The following is a 9,295-nucleotide window of genomic DNA, read 5'->3' as shown; positions in this document are numbered from 1 at the left end:
CATTAGGGGGAGTTACCTAATACCCCAGAGGACAGGATCAAAATTCAAAATGACCTGAGAGCTAGAAGCTGGGCCAAGCTAACAAAATGAAATTCAACACGGAGAAATAGGGCAGAAAAAATGAAAGCACGATATAGGATGGAGGACACCTGGCTGAATGAAACACGTATGAATGGGATCTAAGAGTCCAAGTAGACCACAGGTTGAACATGAGTCAACAGTGCGATGCAGCAGCTAACAAGACCAATGCGATTTTAGGCTGCATCAATAAAAATATATTGTTTAGATCAGGAAGTAATAGTGCCCTCTATTTGCTTTGGTCAGGCCTCACCTGGAATATTGTGTCCAGTTCTGGGCACATTAAAAAAGGATGTTGAGAAACTGGAACGTGTCCAAACGAGGGCCACTAAAATGGTGAAGGGTCTGGAAACCATTCCTATGAGGAACACTTGGGAGCTGGGTATGTTTAGCCTGGAGAGAGAAGGTTAAGAGGTGATATGATAGCCCTGTTTAAATATTTGAAGGGATGTCCTATGAAGAGGGAGCGAGCTTGTTTTCTGCTGCTCCAGAGACTAGAACAATGGATGCAAACTGCAGGAAAAGGATTCCACCTCAATATTAAGAGGAATTTCCTGACCATAAGGTCAGGAAACACACTCCCTTGAAGTGTAGTGGAGTCTCTTTCCTTACAGGTCTTCAAACAGAGGCTGGATGCCATCCGTCGGGATGCTTTGATTTGATTTCCTGCATGGCAGGGGTTGGACTCGATGCCCTTTGGTCTCTTTCAACTCTATGATTCTATGAGCTCTGGTTAAAAACTGAATGACTTTGTAAAGTGCTTTCTCATCTTCTCTGGTCATATACATACCCCCAGCTAGCCAGATTTCCCTGTCTCTTCATCTGCACATGACCAAGTGTGGCATCTCCCCCAAAATAGGTTACATAAAGGCGATCCTTGGGATTTCATAGATCTCTGTTAGCAACTCCCATGCCATTTTACAGGCTTCCTCCTGGAAATGAAGAGTAATTAAATGATGGTAACATTCCTGATTCTCATGTGTGTCGAGGCTTTCACAGCTGGCATCCATAGTTTTTTGTGGGTTTTTCCGGCTATATGGCTGTGTTCTCTGAAGGTGCCAGTCACAGATGCTGGCGAATGTCAGGAATAAACTCTTCAGAACATGGCCACAAGGCCCGAAAAACCCACAAACAAACTATTCCTGATTCTACTTGTGGATCTTTCAATCAGCTCTAAAAACAGGTGGTTTGGCTATAAAACATTACCTAAGAACTTGTTCACAGTATACAAACACAACCAAAATACCACAAGGCAACTGTTACATGGATTTGTAATTGGTTGACTGGCCGAACCCAAAGGGTGCTCAACAATGGCTCCTTTTCATCCTGGAGAGAAGTGACCAGTGGGGTCCCACAGGGCTCTGTCTTGGGCCCAGTGCTATTCAATCTTTATCAATGACTTGGAGGACAAAATTGGGGGCATACTTATCAAATTTGCAGATGACACCAAATTAGGGGGAGTACCTAATACCCCAGAGGACAGGATCAAAATTCAAAATGACCTGAATAGACTAGAAAGCTGGGCCAAAGCTAACAAAATGAAATTCAACACAGAGAAATAGGGCAGAAAAATGAAAGGCACAGATATAGGATGGAGGACACCTGGCTGAATGAAACTACGTATGAATGGGATCTAGGAGTCCAAGTAGACCACAGGTTGAACATGAGTCAACAGTGCGATGCAGCAGCTAACAAGACCAATGCGATTTTAGGCTGCATCAATAAAAATATATTGTTTAGATCAAGGGAAGTAATAGTGCCACTCTATTCTGCTTTGGTCAGGCCTCACCTGGAATATTGTGTCCAGTTCTGGGCACAATTAAAAAAGGATGTTGAGAAACTGGAACGTGTCCAAACGAGGGCCACTAAAATGGTGAAGGGTCTGGAAACCATTCCCTATGAGGAACAACTTAGGGAGCTGGGTATGTTTAGCCTGGAGAAGAGAAGGTTAAGAGGTGATATGATAGCCCTGTTTAAATATTTGAAGGGATGTCATATTGAAGAGGGAGCGAGCTTGTTTTCTGCTGCTCCAGAGACTAGAACAATGGATGCAAACTGCAGGAAAAGAGATTCCACCTCAATATTAAGAGGAATTTCCTGACCATAAGGTCAGGAAACACACTCCCTTGAAGTGTAGTGGAGTCTCTTTCCTTACAGGTCTTCAAACAGAGGCTGGATGGCCATCCGTCGGGATGCTTTGATTTAGATTTCCTGCATGGCAGGGGGTTGGACTCGATGGCCCTTTGGTCTCTTTCAACTCTATGATTCTATGAGCTCTGGTTAAAAACTGAATTAGACTTTTGTAAAGTGCTTTCTCATCTTCTCTGGTCATATACATACCCCAAGCTAAGCCAGATTTCCCTTGTCTCTTCATCTGCACATAGACCAAGTGTGGCATCTCCCCCAAAATAGGTTACATAAAGGCGATCCTTTGGGATTTCATAGATCTCTGTTAGCAACTCCCATGCCATTCTACAGGCTTCCTCCTGGAAATGAAGACAGTAATTAAATGATGGTAACATTCCTGATTCTCCAATGTGTAGTCGAAGGCTTTCACAGCTGGCATCCATAGTTTTTTGTGGGTTTTTCCGGCTATATGGCTGTGTTCTCTGAAGGTGCCAGTCACAGATGCTGGCGAAATGTCAAGAATAAACTCTTCCAGAACATGGCCACAAGGCCCGAAAAACCCACAAACAACTATTCCTGATTCTACTTGTGGATCTTTCAATCAGCTCTAAAAACAGGTGGTTTGGCTATAAAACATTACCTAAAGAACTTTGTTCACAGTATCAAACACAACCAAAATACCATCAAGAAGATAGAATATGTTTTTAAAGAGAATATGGATCAATCTCTTACTTTGAAGTAATCTCCGAAAGACCAATTGCCCAGCATTTCAAAGAATGTATGATGATAAACGTCTCGGCCCACATCCTCCAAATCATTGTGCTTCCCACCTGCCCGCACACATTTCTGGCTGTTCACCACTCGCCGGTAACGTGTCAGCTCACTCCGGGGATCTGCTGTGCCCAGAAAAATGGGTTTGAACTGGAAATATAAGATGGAACACAAAATAAATTCCACCAACATCAGAGCTGTGGATGAGGGATGGTAAGGCTAGAAACCTATTATATAAATCTAAACTGATGCTAGTGAAAAATTAAGTTTTCCCCCCTGATCTGGATTGGAAATGAGAAAAAGTGAGCTATATAACACAGATTGGTTTGACCCAGTGGCTCTCTATACAAATCTCCATTCCAATCTAACTATTGTTTTTATCACTTCAGCATTAGTATCTAAACAAGCTCAAAACAAATCTTGCTATCCACCAACCTTTTAGTTTTCCACTTAGATACCAAATTTTATTCACGCATGGTAGCATTTTGACATTTTACAACCAAAAGAAACTCCTTTCTCAAAGCATGGGGCTTTTTTGGGAAGTAATAAGCTATAAACAGCAAGGTCCAAAACACACTGCAGAAATAATCCAGTTTGAGACTGCTTTAACTGTCCTGGCTCAATGCTAGGGAATTCTGCGAACTGTAGTTTTGTGAGACATTTAGTTTCACGCAATGCCAACTCAACATGAACAGCAATTCTCAGGATTCCCTAGCATTGAGCCAGGACAGTTAAAGCAGTCTCAAACTGGATTATTTCTGCAGTGTGTTTTGGACCAGGAAACAGTTATAATCTTACAACAGAATTTCTGGTTATTTTGCTCTCAGTTAGGAGTTTTTCTGGATCTCCTCAAATTAAACGGCCTGTTTTCAGTAAGCACCACTGCTCAAGTTGCTATCCACATCTAAATCATGTGATCCTACATGCTTCACATTGGCCGATCTTATATGGAATGAGTGGCAGCAGCAGGGAGGGAGTCGTCCGCTGCAGCGAAAGAACACGAAAAGTCTTGGGGCCCCTAAATAAGAAAAAACACATTTATTACAACATCAGCTTTCATAGATATTCTCTGCATCCAACAAAGCAGGAAATGTGTACAAAATCTTACCTCGTTTCCATGCTGCAGAAATAAAGCAGTTTGACACCACTTTAACTGCTATAATCGTATCCTGTGGACTTCTGGAATTTGTAGTTTGGTGAAGTGTTCAGTCTGCCAGAGCGCTCTGGTACCTCACCAAACTACAGATCCCAGGATTTCACAGGACAGAGTCGTAACAGTCAAAGTGTTCATCCTCATCTCATCATAAATATTTGGGCCAGCATGGTGCAATGGTTTGGGCACTGGAATAGGGCACTGGGAGACCAGGGTGTGAATCCCTTCTTGGTCACGGAAACCCACTTTTTAGTTTTGTGAGACAAAAGAGTTCTAGGCCCACTAAAAAGCTAAAACACTAGTACAAACATAAACTCATGCTTCATAGTCCTGCTCAAAATGGAGGACATTTTGGAATCCCTCCTGGAAACATGTCAAGGAGGACCAAGTCTGGTCACCCTGCCTATAAATATAAATCCATGCTTCTTCATCATGCTCAAATGGGAAGATATTTTGGAATCCCTCCTGGACAGAAGGTTGAAATGTAGGGCAGGTCCTGGAAAACGAGGCCCAAGTCTGGCCACTCTGCCCCCTTCCCCCCTTTAAAGTGAAGAAGAGACCTCCCCATTAAGCTATGGGTAGGAACCCTTACTGCGGGGCCTTTGTTTCCGCCTCAACGCTTTCAGGGTCGCACCTGGTTCATGCCTGCATTGACGAAGAGCAGCCCGGGATCATTTCGCGGGCGCACGAGGGACGACGCCACGACCTGGTGCCCGTACTTCTCCTGGAAGAACTGGACGAAAGTCTGACGCACCCGCGCGGATGGCCGGGAGGAAGCAGGAGCCCGGCAGTTCTGGCAAGAGCTGCAGTACCAAGCGGGGGAGGCCCGGAGAAAGCGCCCCGCCACCACGGCACCCTTAGCTCCTGTCGCCACCGCCGCCATCTTAACTGTGGGCGGAATTATGGGAACCTTTGCTTCTCGGCGCTGGAATTGAGAAAAAAGCTGTAGAGCTAGAAAGAATAGAGTCCTCGTTGCTGGAGAGGACAGCGCGGTTATGAGTACACTTGCACTGTGGAAATAATAATAATAATAATAATAATAATAATAATAATAATAATAATAAATGACACCGCTAGGGGTGCATCCGCACTGCAGAAATAATCCCAGTTTGAGACTGCTTTAACAGCCCTGGCTCAGTACTAGGGAATCCTGGGGATTGTAGTTTGTTGTGGCACCAGAAGAGCTCTCTGACAGAGAATGTCTCACAAAACAGTTCCATAGCATTGAGCCAAGGCAGTATAAAGAGCTGTTAAGCTGCATCATTTCTTTAGTACGGACACAGCCTTTAACCGCCGCAGCTCCATGTTACAGAATCCTGGGATTTGTAGTTTGTGCCGTAGCAGTCTGAGTGTTGGACCAGGGTTCAAATCCTGGCTCAGCCGTGAGCTTGGACAAGTCACTCCTTCTCAGCCTCAGGGGAAGGCAAGGGCAAACCTTCTCTGATCAAATCTTGCCAAGGAAAAACAGAAAATCGCCATAAGTCGGAAACGAATTGAAGGCACACAACAACAACAGCATTCTTTGGCAGACCTTGTAAAACTACAAATCCCAGGATTCCATTCAATGGAGCTACACCATTTAAAGACATTTTAAACACATTTCGCGCCCCCCGCGCGACTGTAAATAGTATCCTTTGTCTATAAAATTGTTATAAGTACACCTCTGCATAACAGAGCCTCGCGCCCCCCCCCCCGGGGCCCCCGCCCCACTATTTGAGAAAGGCTGGAGCAGTGCAATGTGTGTGTCACTGTCACCCTGCAAATGCAATGTGCTTCTGCTTACCAGGATTAATAGCAGCATTGCAGGAAGAGAGGAGAGGAAACTGATTGGGGAACTGGCAGCTGAGGAGGAGCATTCAGAATGACGTTTCTTGCTTAGTAGGATCTTGTAGCTTCCAAGTGAGAAAAGGTTTCTGGGCCAGCTTAGCCTAGCGGTTCCTTCGCATTCAAACAGAAAACTCTTTCTGAAGTTCAAGTCCCGCGGGCGCTGTCTGGCCTTTTGGTCCCCCTAATGTTAGATTGAAATCATTGGCCTGAATAGTTTTGTTTTTAGGTTTACACTGACCTACTTCCATTTCTAAACAATTATAGCTTTTGGAATTCTGTAAATGATCAAGATATGATGAAACGGAAAGTCAGTGGGCTTTAACCGTCCTGCATTTTGATCAAGTTGATTTTTCAAAATTCTGGGCTCAGCAAAAAAGAAAAGAAAATAAAAATCCACATTTTGTGCATTACTTGCCAAACTGGTGAGTAGTTCAAACCCTTATATTATTTGTCATATCCACTGAACCAAAGTACAGACAGCCTTTGCAAGTGACAGATTGCAGCTCAGAAACATCTGAGTTGTTCATAGTGTTAACTAAGGTCCAAATCACACTGCAGAAATAATCCAGTTTGGGACTGCTTTAACTGCCCTGATTCAGTGCTAGGGAATCCTGGGAATTGTACTTTATTGTGGCACCAGAGCTGACAGAGAAGGCTAAATGTCTCACAAATCAACAATTTAGCCTAGCACTGAACCAGAACAGTTTAAGCAATCTCAGACGGGATTATTTCTCCAGGGAGAACGATTCCCAAAGTCCTCAATCCATGGATACTGGCTGTTTAAGCAAAAGCGTGACTAAGGCTACATCAGAACTGCAGAAATAATCCGGATTGACACAACTTTAGCTGCTATGGCTCAATGCTGTGGAATTTTGAGAATTATAGTTTGTTGTGACAACAGAACAAATGGCTGCATAGAAAGTGGCATGTTCCCATTTTAATTTAATTGCATGTCTGCAGCAGGAAAGGAGCTGGTGTGACATTCTTATTCGTGTTACTAATATTCTTATGCAGTTAACGATGTAAGCAACAAATAAGGCCTTTTGTTTCAAGCAGGCTTTGGGCTGAAAATGTAGGTAACAAAATGGGTCTGTGGTAGGGCTTGTGGGTTTTTTTAAAAATCATGATCAGTGTTTTTATAATGTTTAAATCTCCTTTTTAATTGTACAGTTGTTTCTTTTAAAATGTTGTATAAAGAATGTTTTAACTGTATCTTGTTTTTTTTTCAGTGCTGTAGGCCACCATGGGTCCTGCATAAGGGGAAAGGCAGGATCTAAATCAAATAAACAACTCAGACGTTTCTCAACTGAAATCTGTCCGTTTAAAAGGCTGCAGTTTTGTCTGGTGCATACAACAATGGCGATATTGGAACTGGTTTCCAGTTTCAATCTCGGCAATTTGATTAATACACAGAATGCATGTGGGATATGGTCCATAATTATTATTTTTTTTTTTTGCTCAGCCCAGCCTTTTGACAGATGGTATACTTTTGCCAAGAAGTTGAAGCATGCTGGCACACTTGCTACTCCCACGTATCTGGGGGCTCTTATGGATTGACAAACACTTAAATTGTTTGGATAAGGAAACATGGAAGCGTACGTCATCGTTTCCGACTAACAGCAACCCTAAGGCAAACTTATTCCAGGTTGGGTTTTTTTTGCAAGCTTTGTTGCTGGGGGGAGGGGGGTCCTTTGCCTTGCTCTGAGACTGAGAGAGTGTAACTTGCCCAAGGTCACCCAGTGGGTTTCCACAGCTGAGCAGGGTCCTGAACCCTGGCCTCCAGAGTTGTAGCCCAATGCTGAAACCACTACACCATGCTGGGTCTCCGAGTTTAAATAGAAATAGAAAAATGTTGTTCCTCCAAATATAACTTTAAAGGGGAGAAGCCAAAAAGGCCAGACAGCGCCCGCGGGGCTTGAACTATTCCTGAGAATAGGCGGTTGATTCTTGGTATCGTGGAAGGAACCGCTGGGCTAAGCTGACCCGAAGGAACTCAGTTGGTTGGAAGGTACAAGAGGCAGCCGAGCAGACAACGTCACTGAGCAAAACACACAAAGGCTCCTCCTTTCCCATCCATTCCCCAATCAGTTTAATTTCCCCTCTGGAAAGGCTGGTCTGAATCCTTGCAGAGATTTTGTTTATTTTTTCTGTAAAAAGCATTGTCCTGCTTTCAGCAAGATCAGAATGTTAATTTAACTTTTTGCATGATGGAAGCTACCAAAGCTCATGGCTCTTGTATGCCCTTGAATGCTAGTGTGGAGCAATGATGAGGATTACATTTGTTTGCCAGCTGAGGGACGTTTTGTAGGGAGGTAGTTGTTTTTTTCTGGCGAAGTTTTCAAATATTTTGGTCCAAAACACACTGCAGAAATAATCCCGTCTGAGATCACTTAAACTGTTCTGGCTCAATGCTAGGCTAAATTGTAGATTCATGAGAGATTTAGCCTTCTCTGTCAGACAGTACAATTCCCAGGATTCCCTAGCACTGAACCACGGCAGTTAAAGTGGGCTCAAACTGGATTATTTTTGCAGTGTTTGGGACCTAAGAGAGGAAGGTGTAACCACTGGAAAGCAGAGCCATTTTCTAGCACATTTAAATGATATGGTGGCTCAAATTACCCATGAATTTTAAAGACAAGTAATTGGGTGGAAGAAGTAGTATGGCAATCATTAAGTAGAAGACAGTTATTCAGTGGAAGATAGTTATTAGCCCACTCCCACTTTTCCAGGGCTGCATTCGCACTGCAAAAATAATCCAGTTTGATACCTCTTTAATTGCCTTAGCTCAATGCTAAGGAATTCTGGGGTTTGTATTTTTGTGAGACGTTTGGACTTCTCTGTCAGAGAGCTCTGGTGCCACAATAAACTACAAATCCTAGAATTCCATAGCACTGAGCCATAGTGGTTAAAATGATGCCAAACTGGGTTATTTCTGTAGTGTGGAGGCAGCCAAAGTCCTTTGTCCTCATACTCTTCCGATGTCTGCATCCCGACGTTTAATAATTAGTATGACAGCATCTCTCTGCAACTACACTGTTTCCAATGAATTTAACTACCACCTTCCTAGCTACCCCATATTATTGTTATGAGTTTTCCCAGTTGTAAATCCAAAGTATTTTGGTCTGGTCTTGAATGACCAAGATCCATTTTGTTTACAAAAGGCATTCTCCTGGTAGATAAGAACACTGTAGCCTAGCTCCACCTGCACTTTTAGACTACTGGGGGAAATTGTACAGAGGTTCCTTCACATTTGATGGGGTTAGGTTTTGATGGACCCCTGTGAATGTGGAAAAACCACAAATAAAAGAAAACACTATTCTTTTTACATTACGCTTCTCC

At 43.3% G+C, this 9,295-nt stretch overlaps 1 protein-coding gene across 3 annotated transcripts in view; it reads right to left on the bottom strand.

The window, feature by feature from the left end:
- The window catches only part of AARS2 (alanyl-tRNA synthetase 2, mitochondrial), a 44,091-nt gene extending 39,039 nt beyond the window's left edge, over window positions 1–5,052 (bottom strand). The window contains exons 1-3 of one of the 3 annotated variants that reach the window (XM_042467926.1): window positions 4,764–5,052; window positions 2,938–3,126; window positions 2,419–2,564 (exon numbers count right to left, since the gene is read on the bottom strand). In XM_042467926.1, the coding sequence (XP_042323860.1) occupies window positions 2,419–2,564; window positions 2,938–3,126; window positions 4,764–5,012 (584 nt within the window). In that variant the 5' untranslated portion in view covers window positions 5,013–5,052. The remainder of the gene's footprint in view (window positions 1–2,418; window positions 2,565–2,937; window positions 3,127–4,763) is intronic. The other 2 variants (XM_042467917.1, XM_042467934.1) reach the window with 2 other exon arrangements.
- Between the last annotated feature and the right edge of the window lie 4,243 nt (window positions 5,053–9,295).

This window comes from Sceloporus undulatus, chromosome 1 (assembly GCF_019175285.1).
Source record: "Sceloporus undulatus isolate JIND9_A2432 ecotype Alabama chromosome 1, SceUnd_v1.1, whole genome shotgun sequence".
In the NCBI taxonomy this organism is placed as follows: Eukaryota; Metazoa; Chordata; class Lepidosauria; order Squamata; family Phrynosomatidae; genus Sceloporus; species Sceloporus undulatus.
Note: the sequence above shows the minus strand (reverse complement) of the source record. Positions and strands in the feature narration are given on the sequence as shown.